The sequence below is a fragment of the Geotrypetes seraphini genome, chromosome 2, assembly GCF_902459505.1.
Source record: "Geotrypetes seraphini chromosome 2, aGeoSer1.1, whole genome shotgun sequence".
NCBI lineage: Eukaryota > Metazoa > Chordata > Amphibia > Gymnophiona > Dermophiidae > Geotrypetes > Geotrypetes seraphini.
The window spans coordinates 403,462,013-403,484,572 of NC_047085.1; the positions used below are offsets into that span (position 1 = coordinate 403,462,013).

Sequence of the window (22,560 nt, forward strand, 5' to 3'; positions counted from 1 at the left end):
TCAATTTAGTGATCAAAATGTGGCCGTTTTGAGAATTTATATCTGCTGTCTATATTTTGCACTATGGCCCACTTATACTAAACCACAATAGCGTTTTTTTAGTGCAGGGAGCCTATGAGCATCAAGAGCAGCACAGGGCATTCAGCGCAGCTCCCTGTGCTAAAAACTGCTATCGCGGTTTAGTAAAAAGGGAGGGGGTATATTTGTCTATTTTTGTGTAGTTGTTACTGAAGTGACATTGCATAAAGTCATCTGCTTTGATCTCTTTGAAAAAAACCCAGAATATTAATGATAATTAACATTTTCTCTTCGTACAGTGTGCTTTTTAAAATTTATTGTTGGTAGATCATTTTGACTTGATCATTTTAAAAGTCTCAAAGTCCCTCCTTGAGGGCCACAATCCAGTCGGGTTTTCAGGATTTCCATAATGAATATGCATTGAAAGCAGTGCATGCACATAGATCTCATGCATATTCATTGGGGAAATCCTGAAAACCCGACTGGATTGCGGCCCTCAAGGAGGGACTTTGAGACCCTTGATCTACAGAGAATAATCACTATGGACAAATAGGGAGTAAAAGCACAACAGTAGCGTGTAAGTATAAGCATAGCATTGCTCATCACAAATCGTGGGCTGAATTTCCATTAACCTACTTCTTTTATTGGACACTCCTGAGAGAGGCGTTCCTGCAGCTCCTTCTGAAGCTCTTTTCGGGTTCCCAGAGACTGCTGGACACGGAGGAAATCTGAAAGCTCTTTCAGGCCTGCATCAGTAAAATATTTAGCAAAATGTTCTACATTTTGCCGGTTTGTGGGAAATAGTTCCTGAGAAGAAGACGACTTGGTTCAATTTTGTTACTTAATGAAATGCATCAACTTGCTTGTTTGGAGGAATATGAGGCAGAAAACATTCAAAACAAACTACTTGTACACAACAACCTTTACACAAAATTAATTCCTTAGGGCTCCTTTTACTAAGGTGCGCTAGCGTTTTTAGCGCATGCAGGAAATTACCGCGCACTACGCTTCTAGAACTAATGCCAGCTCAATGCTGGCGGCAATGTAGCACGCGCTATTCCACGCGTTAAAGCCCTAACGCACCTTAGTAAAAGGAGCCCTTAGTTAAATGAAATATATTTCCTCATGAAAACACTATAAAATAACTGATTCACCATCAAGACATGAAACTACAAAATCTAACTTGACACAGGTAGGGCTAGTCTCAGTTAGGGCGCTGGTCTTTGACCAAGGGCTGCCACGTGAGCGGACTGCTGGGCACGATGGACCACTGGTCTGACCCAACAGCGGCAATTCTTATGTTCTTATGACACAGAAAAATGTCATTCTAGTAGGAGTGATTTGAATTTAAAGGAAAGAACACATCTTTAAATATATCTTGTCACAACCCTAGCCCTAAAGCTCGGCTTGTGCCAGGAAAGGCTATTCCTAAACCTAGCTTGGCCTTGAATAGGGCCAACCAGTGTGACAGAGTAAACCCCAATAGAAAGGTAGGCTCTGAATTGCCACTTAAAACCCAGCTTACAGAACCCTGGGGAGGTGAGGACTATGAGGGGAACAGCCTGGATCAGCCACAGAACAATTCCTCTGGCTCAGCTAACTCCCAGCTGCAGGGCTTAATTAGAAGTCCTGGGAAGTCTAAGGAGAAGCTGCAGGTTGCCCTGCCCCCTCATAGAACAGGGCGTGGTCGCCTCAGTGCTCTTGAGGCAGCACTGAGGAAGATTCAGGCAGTCTGCCCTGGGTCAGCCCAGGAAGGAGGTTTGCAGGACTGCTTTCCTGAACCTCATCACTTTCATGATATTGAGATGGTGGATACAGCCCCTGTCTCTGAAGCCAACCAGCCAGCTGAATCAGAGTCCATGGAATTTATGGACGCTAGCATGGATTCAGAACCTTGTGCTATGGAGGAAAGCTAAGTACAATTCCTTTGCTTTTTGTTGTGCTTAAGTTGTTGAAATTTTTGGGTTTGATTTATTGGAACCTGTTTGCACCTGTGTGGAGCCATTGAGCAGTGCTGGGCTCACTGCAAGGTGCTTAAAGCTGGAAACCTTTGTTCAAGTTTATTTTTCTGGAAAGTTTTGTTGCTGTTTGCCCTTTTTAGGATTAAGGGAATTACAATAAGGACTTTGTGCAGGGGTGTTAGAAGTGGGGAGAATCCACACAAGATCCTGGGAGGGATTATGGGGCCATTTGTGGCATTCTGTTTAAACACAGATTTAAATTAGTGGATTCAACTACTCCCCTCCCCCACCAACTCCTTCTGAGTTGGTTGGGGCCTGGCCTGCTTCAATACAGGCCTGGGTGCAACACTTTCATGCTTCAAAGGAAGTGTTATAGCCTTATTCCTGCCTGCTTGCTAAGGCAGACTCATTAAGACTGATCTATTACAGTTTAAGAAACTACTCACCTGTGATACTTGGAAGGAAGGTGTGGGGTGTTTGTTTTAACAGCCCAGTTTTTGTTCCTGTTTGCTTTTGTCCATGGAAAGAATGGCCTAAAACCTGTGAGGGGTTTTGTGGACTCAATAAATTGAGACTTTATTTTTGCTTTGAACTTCTGTGTTCCTCTTTTTGGTATTTCCTGTATGACTAAGAAACCAGCAGGACTTCCAACTTCTACTGGAAGCACGTGAGACGCCGACTATCCTGAGCACTGTCTGGGGCCATCGTATAAGCGGCACCGGTGGTGCCACAATCTATAGAGCTATAATGGTAGTTTCTACAATTTACTGTACATAAGACTCACTATAGGGCAGTGGTCTCAAACTCGTGGCCCAGGGGCCACATGCGGCCCGCCAGGTACTATTTTGAGGCCCTCAGTATGTTTATCATAATCACAAAAGTAAAATAAAACAGTTTCTTGATCATATGTCTCTTTAACTATAAATTACAATATTATTATTAAGACTTAGCCAAAAGGAAAGATTTATAAACTATAGAGTTTTACCTCATACAAAATTGTCATTTCTTTAATAAGACATTAACTATTTTTTTCTGCGGCCCTCCACGTACCTACAAGTCCAAAATGTGGCCCTGCAAAGGGTTTGAGTTTGAGACCCATGCTGTAGGGTTTGCCTCTCCTTTTCTCTGATTGCACCATTAGAACTATTTATTGTTCCCTGAAATAACTGAGGGCTCCTTTTCCGAAGCTGCGGTAGCGGTTTAACGGGCGTAATAGCGCACGCTAAACCACCGGCCGCGCTAGCCGCTACCGCCTCCTCTTGAGCAGGCGGTAGTTTTTCGGCTAGCGCAGGGGTTAGCGCTTGATTAAAAGTCACGCGCGTTAAAGCCGCTACCGCAGCTTCGGAAAAGGAGCCCTGAGAGATTTATTAATGAAAAGGGCCCACTTATAGATCCCATCTTTTCCTTTACTTTAATCTGATTTGAGTGGGACTGAGATAACTAAATATACTGAAGGATTTTCCTGCACCTTTCCGGCACTTGGTATCCCATTAGTGAGAGAACAAATTCAGTAATACCATACACCAGCATTTAGCTTCTGTTTTTAGGAAACTAACTATAAAAAGATTTGTTATGCTTGTCCATTTTCCAGGCTGGAAGCCCAGATAATCCCTTTAGGATATCTGAGAGAAGTCAAATGAAATTAAGGGGGAGGCAAAATCCAATGCATAATGAAATGGGTCCAAAGCAGCTAGGGCATGCAATGTGCTCGTAGGCATCTGCATTCTAAACAAACATGTTTAAAAACACATTTGTGGTTTAATTAAGGCTGAATCACTTTATAGGACTTTTTCTTGAGAATTCAAACTAAAAGAGAGGGAATCAGAATTTTATCAGTTATTCCAAAGTGTTTATTGGTATGATGGAGGGTAGAGAAAAGAAAGGAGACTGAAAATAGAGAATGACACGGTGACAAAATTCATCACCGTTCCCGTCCCCGCAGATAACCGCAGGAAACCATCTTCATGTCATTCTTTAGGGAGAGAGGAAAGAATCAGAATATAATTGGGCACAACCACTGACCCGCAAGCTTTGTTTTAAAGAATGCTGGTGTAGAAGGACCGAGGTTGAAATAGACACTAGAAAATGACATGGGATTATTTCCCGCGGTTATCCGCGGGGATGGGAACGGTGATGAATTTTGTCACCGTGTCATTCTCTAACTGAAAACACTGTAATCAAACCACCTTAATTCAGAAAAATGGACAAGCTGGAGAAAATGATGGCAGAATCAGCCACAGGATATTCTCTATCAGTACAGTGAAACAAAACTTACACAAATTTTCATGAGCTAGGATTATCCAAACATACAATATGCAAAGATGCTCATTTTCAAAAATATTTTGCAATCAAATAGACTTCAAGAGAAAATCTTTTTGAAAATAGAATTTGTATAGATTTCATTTAATGCCGACAATAAGGGGGGGAAGCTTTTAAGAAGCGACATCCCCGTTTCCCTCTCGTTACTCCCCATCCCTCTACCCTTCCTTTTATTTTTATTTATCATTATAATTAAAACTTCCCCATCCCCTAAAACCTCTCGTTTCTAATCAGTCATAATTCATCATAGTTTTAGGTTTACTCTCTTTTTATCTTATCTCACCTAAATCAAAAATTTTATTAGACCTTTTTAATTTTTAATATTGTAAACCGCCCAGATACATGTGATGGTCGGTATATCAAGCCATGAATAAACTTGAAACTTGACAATATGCAATTTATTTTCAAACCTACATCAGAGATGCAATATATGCCAATTAAAAAAGAGAAACAGAAAACAAAATCACTAAGGCCTGATTCTATAAATGGCGCCATTCGGTGCAGTTATCAATCGCAAGGAGACATTTATAGAAGCCTGCCTAGCAACATCTAGGAGTGCTTAAACATGGGTAGGCATCCTGGAGGTAGGTGCCGGTATATTAGGCCTGGTTATACCGGGCCTAATTTACCGGTGCCTAACTCAGATGCCTAGCAAAGCCTTTCAACCATGCCTTTCTCCGCCCCTAACCATACCTTCTTTTTAGGTAGGCACTTCAACTTAGATGCCGCGTGGAATTCCATGCCTTACTTTTAATTTTCTTTATTAATTATTCAATTAACTTTAATGGTGCAGTGAATTACCATGCCATTTAAGCTAATTAGGTTAGGCTTGGATTTTAGTTAGTCATTACTAGGTGGCCTCAATTATGGCACTTAGACTGGGGCTCCATTTATAGAATTAGGCCATAACAGTATTCATTGTACTAGTCACTATTCAAAAAACCAGTTTTACATTTGGTACTATGCTGAACATAGCTGCTTTCTTTTTAGAAAAAATATTCAGGGGCATTATACATATGGGATGATTAGGTACTTACCTCACTAATCTTGTTTCTAACAAATAGGCCCCTCATTCCTGAACTCCTGGGTAGTCAATCCCTTCCCATGATATTTGTGTAGAGAACTTCATTAGCATTTTCTTTGTTCCGCCTCCCATCTTTCTGGGCTGTTATGTGACTCCTCAGTTCATATCAAAGCAGATGGTCAGTCCTAGAGAGGAAAAATAATAGGGAGGAGTATGGGGACTTTTTTTGAGAAACAAGTCTGTTCTGCTCATAACATATAAGCCATAATATTGAGAACATGAAACACTGAACATACAGGGCTGGATTCTGTATAGGACGCCAGGTCTCAGAAGCCACCCATGTGGCTTTTGAGAATCACACGCGGGCGTCCTATATAGAATTGCATCTGTCCTCGCAGACAAACACCTAAGCCCGTCTAACGCCACAATTCTCTATCTGGCATCCATGTTACAGGCAACGGTTAGAGAATTGAGTTGCCACTGAGCTGATAGCAGCAAGGGAATCTCCCTGCTGCGATCAGTTTAGCAGGGGATATCTCAGGGGGGTGACAGCAGGAGAAATTGGGCACTCCTCCTGCCGTGGACATTTGGGGGTGTGGGGGGCGGGTTTGGGATTCCGGCAGGAGGGACTAGGCATCCCTCCTGCCAGTAGTCATTGTGAAGTGGGGCACAGGTTCTCTGCTGCGACCACTTATCTGATCGCAGCAGGGAGATTCCCTAGCCACGATTGGATCAGCGACCATGCCTATCTGAAATGTAGATCAGTATTTTGCTGGCCTACATTTCAGGCACCTATTGCGGCCCTAGGGAGACTCCTAGGGCCACCTAAGCTCTCCTAAGGCCAACTCCGGGTGAAACCATGCCCATGCCTAGCCTTAGGTGAGTTTAGGTGGCCCTATGTGCCTCCCTAGGCTTGCAAAAACACCTACAATGTAAGCAAAATCTCCTTGGGGCTTTTATTTTTTTAAAAGTGCATCCCGATTGGCTGGCTAGACAGCAATAGGAAGCCTACCGCTGCTTATAATTGAGATGCCATTTATAGAATTTGCCCCATACCGTATATACTTGAATATAAACTGATCCGAATATAAACCAAGGTGACCCTTTTCCTCCCAAATAAGGAGAAAATAGGTTTACTCAAATATAAACTAAGATTTGAAACTTGGGCGATCCTGAAGAGCCAGTCTACAAAGACCAGACATCCTTGCCATAAGTTTTAACACAATTTTTTTTTACATTAAATATTTTTACTAGTGCAAAACCCCTGAGGAACAGGATTTTGATCTCCAAAAGTTAGTAAAAAAATGTATTAAAATTAGTTCAATAAAAAGAGCTTATTTCCATTTTCTATTTATATATATTTATCAATACAGCTACAATACTAGTTTATTCTAAATCAACAATAATAAATATAATTTTCTCTACCTTTTGTAAGCTCTGCTTTCTGCTTTCCTCATCTTCTTCTCACTCTCCATTCCATCTAGCGTCTGCCCTCTTTCTCTATTCTTTCCATTTTTCTGTCTCCACTCCCTCCCCCATGTTCTGGTATCTCACCCTTCTCCTTTCCTTCCTTCCTTCCCACCCCAACTCACCCAATTGTCTGGCATCTGCTTTCCTTCCCCCATGCCCTGGAATCTCTCTCCTCTCTTCTTTGTCCACCTTTCTCTCTCTCTCCATGCTCTGCTATCTCCTTTCCCTCCCTACCTACCTAATGGATTGTCATATCAGTCTCCTTCCTTCCCCCTCCATGCCCTGGCATCTCTCTCCTCTCCTTCCCTTCCATTTCTCCCTCTCCCTCCAAGCTTTTGTATCTCCTCTCTTTCCTTTCCCTCCCTCCCTCCTTTCTCTCTGATCTGGCATCTCTGTCTCCCTCCCTTCTCCCATGCCCTGACATCTTTCCCACCCACCCCCCCTCCATGGCCTGGAATCTCCTTCCCTTTCTATATTTCCCTCCATCCTTTCTTTCCCATGGTCTGGCATCTCTCTTTTGTCTCCTCTCCCTTCCCTGGTCTTCCTTTTCCCTCCCTTCCCCTCTCTCTCTCTCCCCAATTGGGTGAAGGATTTCTCTCCCTCTCCCCTTTCTCTCTTTGTTGCCCTCCAGTCTGCAGCAAAACCTTCACAATTCACTGCTCTTGGAATCAGGCCTTCCTCTCTGCCGGGTCCCAACTACTTCCTATTTCCGCAAAGATAGGACCCGGCCCAGAGGAAGGCCCAATGCCAAGAGCAGTGAACTGGGAACATTGCTGCTGCCCGGAAAAGGTTCTTGACACCGGCACCTGCCATAGCATCCCCACTCCCACCCCTGGTATGCCACTGGTCACTATCCTGCCTATGGGGGGGAGCACTATCCACAACACACACACTGGAGCTACTATCCCCAATGCATGCTCCCAACTCCCTGAGTCACTGACTTCCAAATACCCACTGATGCTGCTGCTGCCGCCACTGCAAATTTGCTGACCTCTATGCACCCCACTAGAGCCACTGACCTCCGTACACCCATAGGTTTTGCTGTGGCTGATCCGCTGTATGTTGAACTGGGCGGAACCTTGAGCATCTGAGATTGCTCAAGATCTGCTGGCTCCTGTCCCCTCCAAGATTTTCAGAGACGGCAGGAGCCAGCAGGCCTTGAGCATGCGCAGATGCTCAAGGATACACACGGCCCCACCCTGTTCAACATACAGCGGTTCGGCGGCAGCACAATCCACCAGTGTATTGAGGTCAGAGGCGCTGGGGGGTGCATGGAAGTCAGCAAATCTGCAATGGCATCAACGGTTATATGGGATCAATGACTAGGGAGTGGGGCATGAATGAATAGCAGCTCTGGGGATGGTGTGTGTATTGTGGATAGCGGTTCGGAGGGAGGACGCCCCTATAGTTCAGTAGAAAGAAGACAGCTGTACCAGGTGGTTAGGTGGAAGCTCGAATATAAAGAGAGACCCCTATTTTTGGGCCATTTTTCTGACCCAAAATTCGTAGTTTATATTAGAATATATACGGTAAACATTTAAGCATATACCCCCCTTTTACAAAACCGTGCAAGAGGTTTTTAGTGCCGGCCGGCGCACTGAATGCTCTGGTCTAACAGTCAAAGAGTTTGGCCACCGCTAAAAACCTCTTGTGCAGTTTTGAAAAAAAAAAAAAAAAGGGGGGGGGGGGAATAACAAAATGGAGTGAACTAGCCACCTACCTGCTCCCTGACTAATAGTTTTAGGATTCTGAAGGATACATCCTGAATGCAATGAAGCAGCAGTGTGTTCCCTCTATCTTTGCCCTTATTTGATAAAGGAACGAAACAAGAAAACCGGACTTCTCTAGCTCATCTGAGGTAATAAGCAGGCTAATAAACATCTGAGGGTGAGCTTCAGGAATGAGGTGCATATTTACTAGAAAGAAGATTACCGTGTTAAGTACCTAATCTTCCCTTCTAGTGCAATAGGCACCTCATTCCTGAACTCTTGGGATGTATTAAAACAGTCCCCAGAATCTAGGGTGGTACAGAGGAGCCTGCTGAAAAAATGAAGAATATGAAGGTAGCATCCAATTTGGCTGCCATGTCCACTCTGTTAAATTTTGTAAAAGTATGGAGAGAGGAGCATGTGGCCACTCTGCAAATCTCTTCAGGAGAGACTGGTGTAGCCTCTGCCCAGGAGGATGCTACTCCCCTAGTGGACTGCACCTTTAAGGGTAAGGGGATGCTTCCTGCTCATAATGTAGGCCGATGAAATGGCCATACAAATCCACCTTAAAATGGTTGCTTTGGATCTGGTCGTTCCTTATGGCCGCACCTGGCAGCACAAAGGGGTGAGCTGACAGTTGAAACTCATTTGTCACTTCCGGATAACGAAGAAGCAATTTCAAGACATCATCCTTTTTCTTGGATCCCAAGGAGGTGAAGGCAGGCAATTGTACTTCCTGGTTTTTGGCCAGAAAGAAGGTACAATATGCAGTATCATTCCTGACTCTGAAAGTCTGAGAAAGGGTTCTCTGCATGAGAACATCCGCCGAGCTGAAATGATTGCCACTAAAAATACCATCTTAACCATGAGGTCCAATAACAAAGCCTGCTGTAGTAGCTCATATAGAGCTTTAGATAGCACTTGCAGAACAAGACTAAGATTCCACAATGGAAAAGGGTGTCGCACTGGAGGATGCAGGTGCAAAGCCCCTTCATATACCTGGCCATACTTGGGTGCAAAGCCAAGGACTGCTTATGCACTTGAAGACTGAAATACAAATACTTGAACTTTGAGGGAACCCACTGCTAGACATTTCTTAAGTCCCTCCTGCAGGAATGCTAGGACCAAAGAAATTGGAGTCGAAACCGGGTCCTCAATCTTCTGTGTGTACCAGACTTGGCCACCCTTCCAGGCTTTCGCATAGGCAGCTAACACTGACTGCTTCTTGAATCGTAAGAAGGTAGCAATCACCCCACCCAGATAGCCTTTATGCATTAAGACTGAGCACTCAAAAGCCATACCATAAGACCAAAATGCTCCAGATTCTGCAGGGCTACTGGGCCCTGCATGAGCAACCCCCAGATGGCATGGGAGGCTGAGACCCTGATCCTTCTGTAGGCAGATGAGATCTGCATACCACAGATGCTTCAGCCAGTCTGGTGCAACTAGAACTACCAGCCCCGAGTGCAACATTATTCTTTGAAGGACTCAGGCTATCATGGACCATGGAGGGAAGACATAAAGGAGTCCTGCCTTTGGCCATGGTTGCACCAGGGCATCCAAGCCATTGCTTCCTGGCTTGTATCTTCTGCTGAAGAACCGTGCTACTTTCTTGTTGATGACTTGACACCATCAAATCAAACGTCGGACACCCCGAATGACTCACAATGCTGTTGAACGCCTGCTGAGAAACAGCCCATTCTTTAGGTCTTCCGGGTAAGAAAATCTGCTTGCAGATTGTCCACTCCTGCTACATGTACTGCTGAGAGAGCCAGTAGATGGGTTTCCGCCTACCAAAACAACATTAGTGCTTTCAAGCATAAAGGAGCACTCTTGGTGCCCCCATGCAGATTGACAAGCCACCAAGCAGATGGTTCTCAACTCCAGCCATTTGATTGACCACTTCTGGGAGGGGGGACCAGTGCCCCTGAACCAGACACCTTTCGCAATGCGGTCCCCAACCAGAGAGACAGGCATCTGATTTCAGAATTACCCATGAGGAGATGCAGAGAGGAACTCCTCAAGCCAGGGACTGAGGATCCAGCTACCAATCCAGACTATAACTTGCCTTCACTGTCCAAGGTGCATGCATCTGTATCATATCCCTTTGCGGGCACCAGCAGGATAGAAGTGCATCCTGGAGAGATTTCAAGTGCACATTTGTCCAGAGAAACACATTTATAGTTGCTACCATCAACCCCAGCACCTCCAAGTAATGCCAAGCTGTCGGTTCCGGCCTGTCTCTAAACTTCCTGATTTGATGCGTGAGATTCGATCTTTGTGCTTCTGGCAGAAAAATTTTGTTCTCCTTTGTATTGAACAGAATCCTCCAGATACTCCAGGAATTGTGTTGGTTTCAAGTGGCTTTTCCGGAAGTTGACTACCCAGTCCAGGTTTTGCAGAAGCTGATCCACACAGTGAACTAATGTCCTCCCTTCAGATTTGGACAGAGCTCTTAACCACCAGACATTTGTTTGATGGTCGGTATATTAAAAACTAATAAACTTGGAAACTTGTGCAAAGCCATAATCAGACCAAATGGCAGGGCCAAGAAATGGAAATGCTGATTCAGAACATGGAACTGTAAGGAGGTCCTATGCTCTGGAAAAATAGGAATGCCAAAATAGGCATCTGTCAAAGCCAGAGAGGTGAGAAATTCCGCCAGGACCACTGAACTGATAACCAACCACATTGTCTTCATTTGAAACAGGGTATCTTGAGGGCTGCACTGACTGACTTGAGATCCAAAATTGTCTTCCAGTCTTCTGAGTCTCTGGAACAAGCAGAGGCAATAGAGAAAAAGATTGTCAAATACCTTCTAGGACATGTCCCTAGGCATCAGGGATTGCCTGAGGCTCAGCTGAAAGAGGCTGTTGGGAAGTAGAAAGTTATTCACAGAAATGCAAAAGCTAATGCAGGATACTTGTCAAATTTCCCTGCTCCAGCTGATAGGCTATTTTGCTTGCTGACTCCATGTCCAGGCCTATAATTTTGGGATAGCTCCAGGAGCCTCCAGTTATTACTGCAGTTTTGTGCCCTGCTTGCTGATTCCTTTTCTAGGCCTGCATTCTAGTTTGCTTCCAGTTATTGCTCCAGCCATAGGACCCCGCTTCACAACAAGCTCTGAAAGCAGTTCTTACTCCACTTCTTGTTAATGCAAATTTCATATCCAGGATTCTCTCATTTCAAGTGCAGACCCTGACTTCTAGATGTTCTCCAGCCCACAGAAAGAGCACCCAGTAAATGGCCCACACTAAACATTCACATTCAGGACTTGGGCCTTGCATTGAGTCCCATAATATTACTCTAAGAGTAAAGGTCTTGTGCCAATCTGCCTCTCCTCATACTTCTTAGAAGGCAAATACTAAATCCGGGAGGGCATAATTTGAAATGACACTTTTCAAACTAATATAAGGTATCTCTTGAACATACCCACTTGGCTTGGGTGAGATATCTAGGAAAGTTAAGAAGCCTTAAGTTGAATTATCTGGATTTGTTCTCTAGGGCCTGTAATTTAGAATGAAAGACCTGATGATCTACGTTCATTATTTCTTTCGCACAGTCTTACCGCTGCCTTCTGAACCAAAATTCTTCTAATTGGTAAATTAATCCCCTCCTTTACAAAGCTGCGCTAGCATTTTTAGCGCCGGCTGCCGCGGTAACAGCTCCAACACTCACAGAATTCCTATGAGCGTCCAAGCTGTTACTGCCACGGCCGGCGCTAAAAACGCTAGCGCAGCTTTGTAAAGGAGGGGGTAAATGTGAAGCCCACTAAATCTATAGTCATAATGGCAGAAAAATCATCTCCAGAGTAATGATCCCTGGTTTTTCAAATTGTTTTTCCATTTACAGGATACAAGAAGAGTACCAATGGTGAGAGAAATGAAGACACCAAAAATGAGGCCATCACCATACACAAATTCTCTTAATTTCAATGAGTAGGCCCTAACCACTCCAACCCCATGGCCTCAACCCCATGACCTCACTGAAAGTTCTAAGAATATATGATATACAACCACAAACTCAATGAGACAGTAGAGAAGACAGGTGAAGCAGCAACCTCTTTGAAAATGTCATTTAATGTAATTCCTCTCTCTGCTTTTGCACCATGGGATTCATTATTCAGGGCTAACACCAGAGCTAAATTTTGTGCTCAAATAGGGCTTAATGTGGTTTCTTTTTCCAGTCAGGGAGGAAGAGTGCCACTCCCCAGTCAGTCCCAAAAATGGATGTCCACCTGACATTTGAGGTCCAAACGCCTGGAGAATAGATCAATTCAGTTTGGAAAGAAAACCCTCACTTCCCCTTCCACTTAGCAATTAGGAAATCCAATAAAATATGAAAAACTGCAATATTCAGTGAAATGACAACATTCCAGGATAGTGCTGTGAGTACCTTATTATTCTATTGGATCCTTAACGTTCAATGATCCTAACATTAAGGTAAACCAGATCAGACATTTCTGTTTGGTAACCACCATCCTATGGGGCCCCTGAGGAAGACGTGTTGATCGAAACATGGACCGTGTTGGGCCCCATATTTTGTAAAAAAGTGGTCCATTTGTACACAACAATCTGTTTGTTCATAAAAAATTTTGCTTGCATCTTGTACATTTGTCTGCAGTTTTTTCTTTGGTTTTGGTTTACCGTATTCCTACTGCAGAGTTTTTGGATTTTCTTTTCTTGTCTTTGTCCTAACATTAAGGTCACATTTGTAAGTTAATAAGTATTAATAAAGCGTTAATAAAGACTGGTTCAATCCGACCTGACTGTTTAGTAAGGATCGGGGGAGGGAGTCAAGTCTCCCCTGGGGTTTATAGTATATTTTTCTTTCCTCATAAGATTTCACTTGTGGTTTGTTGAGGTTCAGTTGGGGGGAAGGGTGTAAATTGGGAGAGTTCATTTCAATGATTTTGGTTATATTTTATACAACTTCTTTTGTTCTTTTGGAGATATTCATAAAACACTTCAGTGCAATTTAGTATAAAAGTTGGTGGGGGAGAGGAAAGAATGAAACTGTAAAACATTTGAACTTGGGTGCTTGTTAGACCAACTGTATTCTTTGTTTATTCAATAAAAAAATTGTTAATAAAGACTGGTTCAGATTATTAACTATCTTTCTCTCCATTTTATAACACAAAGGCAAAGTAAAGAAGTATGAAATTCAGTGTAAAACATACTGACCAGCAATCTCTTGTCCAAGTTGGCCTTCCTTAAAGAAGAGGTAACGGAATTGGCATCTTTTTCTGCCATCCAAGCTTTGAAAAGTTTTACAGCAAAAGATGCTGATATTCCTATTAAAACAAACAAACAAAAAAATCCCTCCATAAATACTGCTCAACATAAAGTTTTGAAATAGGAGGTGACTTACAGGGATATGTCAAGTTCTTCACCAGTGCTTACAACAAGATAATGCAATACAGGTATATGGATCAGTAGCAAAGGAAGGGGAAAGATTAATTTTAATTATTTCTCCCAATATCCCGAAGGTTTGTATCACATTGAAAGATCAGCAACACATGAAACCTACTTCCCATTTGATATAAAAGAAAATGAGATTATTTATTTATTTATGCTAGTAGTTATATACCACTTATAGCCTAGGTGGTTTACAGACAGGTACTCAAGAAGTTTTCCTATCTGTCCTGGTGAGCTCACATTCTATCTAATGTACCTGGGATGGTGGGGGATTAAGTGGGGCCATCTTTGTGGGAGTGAGAGTGAGCGTTAAAGCTTTATGCCGCTGTAAGCTGAAGGAATGTAAGAAATGTCTTCTTCGCAGCACAATGCGGTTCCTGCCTTATTTCTCTTCATTCTTTGCAAATTAAGAAGTCCATAGCCCTGGCGCAGCTGGAAGGCGAAACGGCAGATAGCGAATGTTGGCGAAAGGACTGGCAGAGAGAGCAGGAGCATTTATTACCTGCATTGAGCAAGATAGAAGAAAACACCCCGTCCAAAGCTAAGTTTGTCTTTTGACGTCTATGCGGAAATACAGTGGTACCTCGGTTTACGAGTGCACTGGTTTGCGAGTGGGGGGGGCCCAATCGCGGCGGGGGGTGCTGGATCGCGGGGGGAGGGTGCCGGATCTCAGGGGGGCCTTCAGGGGGACAATGCCGGTTCTTGTGGGGGGGGGGGGATAGAGCAGCGCCGCTGGCCTTGGGGGATGGGAACGTATCAAAGCAAGTTTCCATTATTTCCTATGGGGAAACTCGCTTTGATAAACGAGCATTTTGGATTACGAGCATGCTCCTGGAACGGATTATGCTCGTAATCCAAGGTACCACTGTATACATGAATAGCTGCTAGTGATTCGGATGGACAGGAGGGGGAATAAGAGCCAGTGAGATTATCGCCCTTTCTAGTGAAGTTGTTGATTTCACAACGCACGGGAATCTGAGGCTCCTTTCCTTTAATTGTGATAAGCAATTTGAGATTAGTGCTGAAGAAAAAAAGTTTCCTACAAATCTTTAGCGATATATAAAAAATTTTTCATAAATTTTGGAAGAGAGGTATTTTGTATAATTATTTTGTTCTCTCTTTTTCCTGTGTATATTTTTGGTGGATTAAGTGACTTGCCCAGGGTCACAAGGAGCAGCATGGGAAACTACAAAGTCTAGCATTTTCAGGATAAAAAAGGAAACATCACTACTTACAAAAGTTATGCAATAATTAGTTGCCTAGAATAAGGCAGAAAAAAAAAAATCATGGAACTAAATTAAGTCCATGACATAATCATAAACCACTGAAGTTAAAACATTGGTTCTGTGTAAAGGAGGGATGGAGCTCTATTCAAACCAATCACACTCTGAGGCCTACAAAAGTACAGAGGAGCCAGACAGGTCTTCAAGCAGAGGAAGTAGAAAGCTATTGGATGGCTGGACAACAGAGTCAATTAACAAGAAATAATTTAATAAGGAACATGGCCATAGAGCAGAGAGTTAACTGACCAAGTAACCCCACCTTGAAGCCTGATCTGTCATGAAATTACATAGTTGTAAGAAGCCAAGATGTGGCAACGTTTTGCAAACAGCCCTCAACACTAAGGTCACAGGGAGAACAAGAGAAGCACAGACTCTTCTCACATATGGTAACAATGGTAGGATCCTAACCCCAATCAGCAAAAGCCACTTCCTTGTTGAACAAGAGTGTGCGACAGGGTTAGGTAAAGAAACTGCACCTGCAGAAAACTTATACCCCATTTATGAAGATAAGATGTGACATTGAGGAATGTATAGGTTGGGATTATTACATAACAGGGCACATGCGTGAGAATATCAAGCAGTGTAATTCCAATTGGATAGGTTCACTTAAATGTGTATTTTTGCTTTATTTACATGTGATTATCTATAGTATCACATACTCAAGAATATATGACTGTCGCTGACTCTCTAATGTAGGGGACAAAGTGTCTATGAAGAGCACTGCTACTGCCTGAGGACATTTTTCTGTGTGATAAATGCATAGCAACAAAAAGAAAGAATGATACTTCCTGTAATGAGCCTATTCAAAAGTTTTTGTCTATGAAAGACCAATTTCTTTTGTCAGAGTTCAATGGACAATTCCCCCCCCCCTCCCTCCATGTGATCCCCAGTAATATCTCGAATGTCCACTTATCCCTTAGTTAATTTCCTTTCTCCCACATGCATCACTGATGCCAGTCTCTCTTTTCTCTCTCTTACAAATACTGAGACTGATATTCAGTGATTTAAGCGGGCCAGAGAGGCTCTGGTCTGCTTAAATTGCTTATTGCAGCCCACCCACCAATATTCTGTAGCACTAAGCCTGGTGGTGATGATGAATATTGGCTCTCACTGGCCCCTGAAAAGTGGGTCAGTCAGGGAATGGCCAGGGAGTGGCGCTGGGGAGCAGCCAGGGCTTATGCAGGCTCAGGTGATATTCAGTTGGGGCCTGCATAAGTTAAGCGGGTGAATTTAAAACAGCTATAAAACTGCCCTAAATTCAGCTGCTTTTCTTATGTGGGCCTCAGCTGAATACTGGGCTTTGACCCACATAAGCATTTTTTCTTAATTCACAAAACAACCCCCTAGAGCCCTTAATCCCCCTCCTCCAGCCTGCTTCACACCCTACATCCATGCCAGACTCCTCCAGCCCTCATAATCTGGTAGGTCCTGCCCTGGGCCTACCTATCTCTCTTTTGGTCCTTGGGGGTCATTGGAGGCAGAAGTGTGGCCCCTATGCTCTTGCCCCCTTGTGGCTGCCTTCTAAAATGGCTGCAGTGACCCTTCACAGCAGCCTTTTTAGAAGGCAACCTATGGAAGCAGGAATGAGATGGCCGCACTCCTCCCCCCATAGACCCCTGTTGGATCACCAGAGAGACAGGTAGGCCTACCAGATTTTGAGAGGTAGAGATTAGTCTGGCAGGAGGGAGAGTGTGATTGGGGCTCCGAGGAGAGGGGTTATGAATGTAAAAAAAGAAAAAACACTTATGCGTCTGGCCGATATTCAGCTGAATATTGGCTGGGCCATATAAGCTCCGGGGAGACAGACCATTCTAAATTATCCACTGATATTCAGTGCCAGTGTTTGGGCATGGCCCAGCACTGAATATCAGTGGATAATTTTGCCAGCAACAATCAGCATTTAAAAACACACTGACCGCTGCAGGTTGAATACCAGGGGGGAACTGAATCTATCACCTTTTCTCACTATAGCAGGACTCTGCTAACTCTCCTTTCTCTACCACACATTTGATGCAGTGCCACAGCTCTTTTCAATGAACAGGGACTCCACCATTTAGCTGTGAAGCAGCTTCCAGAGCAGAGACAGCAGAATATTTCAATGGACATTCATGTGGTTTCCTGTGTCTCCTCTTTGCATCCTGTCACAACTGCATAACTGCTAGCTGTGTGCGTACTTGAGAATCCCCGATATCAAGCAAACTCCTTCACTGTGCCCAATTAAGGGTAATTTGTCCTGTGTACAGAACTCTCAATTGTTTTGAAAGGTTGGATTCCTTGTGGCTCACAAATGTGCCTACCCCTGATTCAACCACTACTCCTTTACATATGGTTTAATGGGATTTTCAAGTGCTTAGGCTACAAAGGGTTAATCATAAATGGAAACTGAATGTTCAGATTGGTTCATACACATTGGTTAGCATAACACAGAAATTTAATACCCCTAAAAAAGTTTAATTTTAAACCTGTGGAGGGCCATTTTTGAAAAGAACGTCTAAGTCTGATTTGGACGTATCCCACTAAACGTCCAAAGTCGGAAGCACGGAAACGTCCATTTTTGAGTAGGACATCCAAATAATTTTTTCCCCCAAAATCACCTACATGGATGCCTTGGCCACCAAAATATGTAGATTGCCAGGATGTCTAACTTTATTCATAATTTTCGACCACAAAAACGTCCAAGTTAGAAACGTCCAGACCATTTAGATGTGAGAGGGACCACCAATCTAATGGACTGGCCACATAGACATGCTAACAGAGCAGTGGGGCACCTTAGACAGCACTGCTGTGAATTTCACATAAACGGAGCCATATATACATCTTACCATATACCCCTTATAATTTATGCTGAGTTCTCCAAAATTCCCCCAATCCCTACTATACTCACCTTATGGCTGCAGATGGCACCTATGTGGCAGTATAGTAGGATTTTTGTGGCCTCTTATTAACACCATAAATGTAGTGGTTAGAGTGGATTATGGGCCTGAGCCCTCCTCCCTATGGTTCACTAGCCCATCCACTAGATTACTTAACATACCTATATGATGCACTACTCATTCCAAGTGCTGCTGTTCTAGAGACAGGCATGTACTCTTTTATTCAGATTATTTTAGGGGTGAGAGGGGGGTCAGTGAGCATTGGGGAAGTGTGTGTGTGGGGGATCATACCTTCATGTATCCAGTGGTCATCCGGTCAGTTTGGATACCTTTGTGGCACGTAGACGTTTCTAAAACAGGTCTAGCTCTGAACATCTTTTGTCTAGGATGTTTTGCAAAAGGTTTGATTATTTCTGCAAGACATCCAAGTCTAGTCCACCCAAAGCACGTCCATAATATGCCCCTTAACACACCCCTTTGAACTCTGGACGCACAGCGGCTGAAATGTTTCTCTAGGTATCCAGGGGAACAGTTTTGATTATCAACACTTGGACATTCCGGCGATTAGGACATCCAAGTGCCGATTTAAGCAGTTTTTTGGGACATTTTAGTGTTTTGATTATGCCCCTAATAACTCTCAGGACCATTCACCTTTCACTAAGTTAAAAATATTAAAACATGCAAATTTTAGTTTATAGCAATATTAATCACCTCTTACATGATACAGACTTTGAATAAACCGGAGTTAGGTTGACACCATGCAGGAGCTGGACAACTCAGACTGGGCAGTGCTAATGCTTCAGTGACACAGAATTGCCTGAGCTGAAAGTCAAGTAAGAGACAGCCCAGCAGAATAATTTCATGGAACCCACTGCCTTTTGATACCAACTGTTACCAACTCAGATTATTTAATCAATCATTCTTTAATGAATAATAAACACTTTTATATTTGAAATAGTTTTTGCCTTGGGTGCACACCACTATGGGTAACTTTCCTGTGAATCTATTGGCAGGAGTGGGAGTCTGACATTTTACCCACAATCCTCTGTCAATATTTCCCTAATAAAAGCAACTCTGTAGCCCCTTGTTTGCACATAAATCCACTACCACTGGTAGGTACAGCTGATGTGACTTGACAAGAGTCAATTTTTATATTTTCCTAAGGAAAAAAAAAGGAAGACCCTGTGCAAAGAAGTTTGATCTTTAAGCATTTCAATCCAGTTTTAAAGGCTATAGTATCCCTTGCTTTGAGTTTGCAGAGGATAGATACCTGAATAGTGGCAGAAGAAACCATGGCCAAAGTTCTGATCTATCATAGGATACCTGAGCAGATGTTTTTATTAATTTATTAGGATTTATTAACTGCCTTTATGAAAAGATACACTCAAAGCAGTGTACAGAAAGTACAATTCAACATAAAACTTACAATTTTTTTAACAACATAAAAGCAATAAAAATACCAAATATAAACTAAAAAATCAGCAAACTGAAATGTTATAGAACTACCATAAAACAGTTTCAGAAAATATACTTATTTAACAGCACTGAGATAAAAATAGCAGAAATATAATACAATGTCAGCACAATATTTATGAAACACCTAAGACACATGCTTTCTAGATTTGTCCATGGTGTGGCAGTGTTGATCAACATATAAAAGCAAATGAGCAAGTGGCTGGCCTGTATTTATGATTTGGATAATACAAGACACTGATTCTATTTGTCTATGATCAGGCAGTATATTATCTGAACTAAAGTAGTAATTCTAATCCAAACCAAATACAATCAGATGAGAAACTGTGTAATGTGTTTTTGTAAATTATTTTGGATAGATATGATATAAGATATATCCATCTCTCTTCAAAAAGTTTTCACACTTTTATTTTTTTAACAAATAAATATTTTGTTTTAAATGAAAACTATTCAGATAGTTCCATTACAGTTAAAAATCAATTACAGTTAAAAATGCAGCATCCATTTTTAATATCAAACAAAGTAAAAACCAAAAATATTAAAATACTTCTATAATTCACCAAAATTTCTAAGATGTAGGTAAAATAAAATATAAAATTAAAACAAAAAAAACCCATAGTTTCCATCAATATAATTAATCTTCAGTTCATTGGTGTTTCTTGAGATGACAAAAATTATTTCAATTTTTCTGGATCCTCAAACTGGTAAAACTTGTCCCTAACGTAACCCTCATCAGAGCAGGGTAATAAAGCCCGTACTTTGCCCCAAGCTCTTAATGATTGTCTCAATTGAAGAAATTGCTTATGCAGCTGCACTGTCTCTTTGGCAAAGTCCGGGATAAACATTAGTTTTGAATCTTTATAAGCAAGTTTTTTGTTTCTTTTGTCATCTTTAAAATCTCCAGAACATGCTGAAAGCGCAGTAAACGCAAAATTACTGGTCTGGGTTTTGCCTTCTTGAGGTCTCCTCCCTGGGATCCTATGTGCCCTTTCTATTTCAAGTGGCTCTTTTAATTTAATAGGAAGTATTTTTGGGATTATTTCTTCCAGAAAGGATGCTATATTTCTCCCTTCTGCCCCTTCCTTTAAACCAATCAAGAATTTGATGATATATTAAGTGTGATTTAAGTATATATGATTGTATTATATGTTACACTTACAGGGAGCTTTAAAAATGAATAAAGATTAATTAATATAACAAGTTATGGGGAAGGGGAGGGAACGATTATTTTATGTATTAATTGTGTATTTAAAGTGCCTTTTTTGTAGTTTTGATATCTAAATTATTGTATGGCACTGTCAAAGTTTGAAAATCAATAAAGATTAATTTTAAAAAACCTTAAAAAAACCCAGTAGAAATGGCACTTGGGCGTTTTTATCGCCAAAATGTCCATGTGCTAGATCCCAGAGGACAAGTGGCTCAATAGCACAACCCATCTACGCCCTCAGAAAATGTTAACTATACTTCATGAGGCCTAGGTGACTTTTCTTGGCTTTCATAGATCACTAGGCTTAATGGAATCAGTATTAAGCAGGGGCGTAGCCAGCAATCAATTTGGAGGGGTGGCATTTCCTCTCTAATACCCTCTCTCCCTGCTGTATTAAAAATCATGTCTTTGTTGATGGGGTTGCCCAAGTTCTGCCTGAACTGCTTCCTGTGCTGCCTCAGCAGCAAGGAAGTTGGCAACATAATTCAAGCTGCTGATGTTAGCACTTCTGCACATGCTCAGTTGGAAAGGGATCTGAGCCCTGTAGGGGTGATTCCTGCCTTACATCTAAGGTTAAGCTTCACTCATGTCAAGCAAGCCTGAACCATCTTTGCTGCCTGATGCATTCTGGATGTGTTTACAAGAACTGTGTGTTTCCAGTCAAGGACATCTGCCTATTCATACATGCCCAGCTCCTGTGAACCTGGAGGAGTTATGAACTATGTTATGATCTATGCTTTGTGCTTATCATCTGGCATCTACTAAGGCCTCTGCACAAGAAAAAGACTATTCATTTTTGCTATTCTGCTTTGATTGGTCCTGGAGGGTCTTTGGACATCTCAGAAAGTGTTGGTTTACAAAAGGAACTCTGGCAAAATATATTACAGCTCCACCAGTGATAAGCTACCTGTCTTACCGGACGAAGTTCTACCATTTGCTAAGCTGAGGAAAAAGAAGAATTCCATCTCCTGGATCTGCTGAGGCATAATCTAAAGCAGGGGTGTCCAACCCGTGGCCCACATGCGGCCCCATGAAATATTTTGTGCGGCCCCGCTCGAGGGCGATGCAGTGTTTTCCTCTACCGCCCCGGGTATTTACCATCTTGCTGGCTCCCTCCTCCGTCTTTCTGCAGCGTTTGCTCAAAACTGCAGGCAGAGGATCCTATGTGCCTCTTGCGGCTGACCCGGAAGTGTTCCCTCTGACGTCGCGATGTCGGAGGGAACGCTTCCAGATCAGCCACAGGAGGTGCTGCCTGTGGCTTTGAGCGAACGCTGCAGCAAGATGGATGAGGGAGCAGGAAAGACGGTAAACACCCGCAGCACAGAAGGGAGAGAGAAGGATGTGTTGGGACTTGAGAGGGAGGCGCGGCCCGCGGTTTTCAGCAAAAAATGACTAGCAGTGAGAAGGAAGCCAGCCTGCAAGGTAAACACCCAGGGCACAGAAGGGAGGGAGGGAGAAGGGCGTGAGACTTGAGAGGACTTGAGAGGGAGGGAGCACAAACTTAGGAAAAATGATGGAGGGAAGGAGGGAGGGGCATGAACTTAGGACACAGAATGAAGGGAAAGATAGAGGGGAGCAAGAGCCATAAGATGGAAGAATGGAAGGAATAAGGGAAAGAGATGCAGAGGTGTTGGAGATAATAGAAAGGGAAAATTGGGTGTCAGAGAGGGAAAGAGATGGTGCAATTGGGGAGATAAAGAAAGAGGAGAACTGTTGGGCAGAGAGAGGAGGGACGGAGACAGAGAAAGAATTATTAGACATTGTGGTGGGAGAGGAGTGAGGTAGAGATGCATGGGAACAGAGAGA

General features: G+C 42.8%; 1 protein-coding gene across 3 annotated transcripts in view; it reads right to left on the minus strand.

The window, feature by feature from the left end:
- BZW2 (basic leucine zipper and W2 domains 2) overlaps positions 1-22,560 on the minus strand; it is a 201,782-nt gene that overhangs the window by 24,850 nt on the left and 154,372 nt on the right. For all 3 annotated transcript variants that reach the window (XM_033930967.1, XM_033930966.1, XM_033930968.1), the window contains 2 exons: positions 13,685-13,794; positions 655-825 (listed from right to left, as the gene is read on the minus strand). In XM_033930967.1, the coding sequence (XP_033786858.1) occupies positions 655-825; positions 13,685-13,794 (281 nt within the window). The remainder of the gene's footprint in view (positions 1-654; positions 826-13,684; positions 13,795-22,560) is intronic.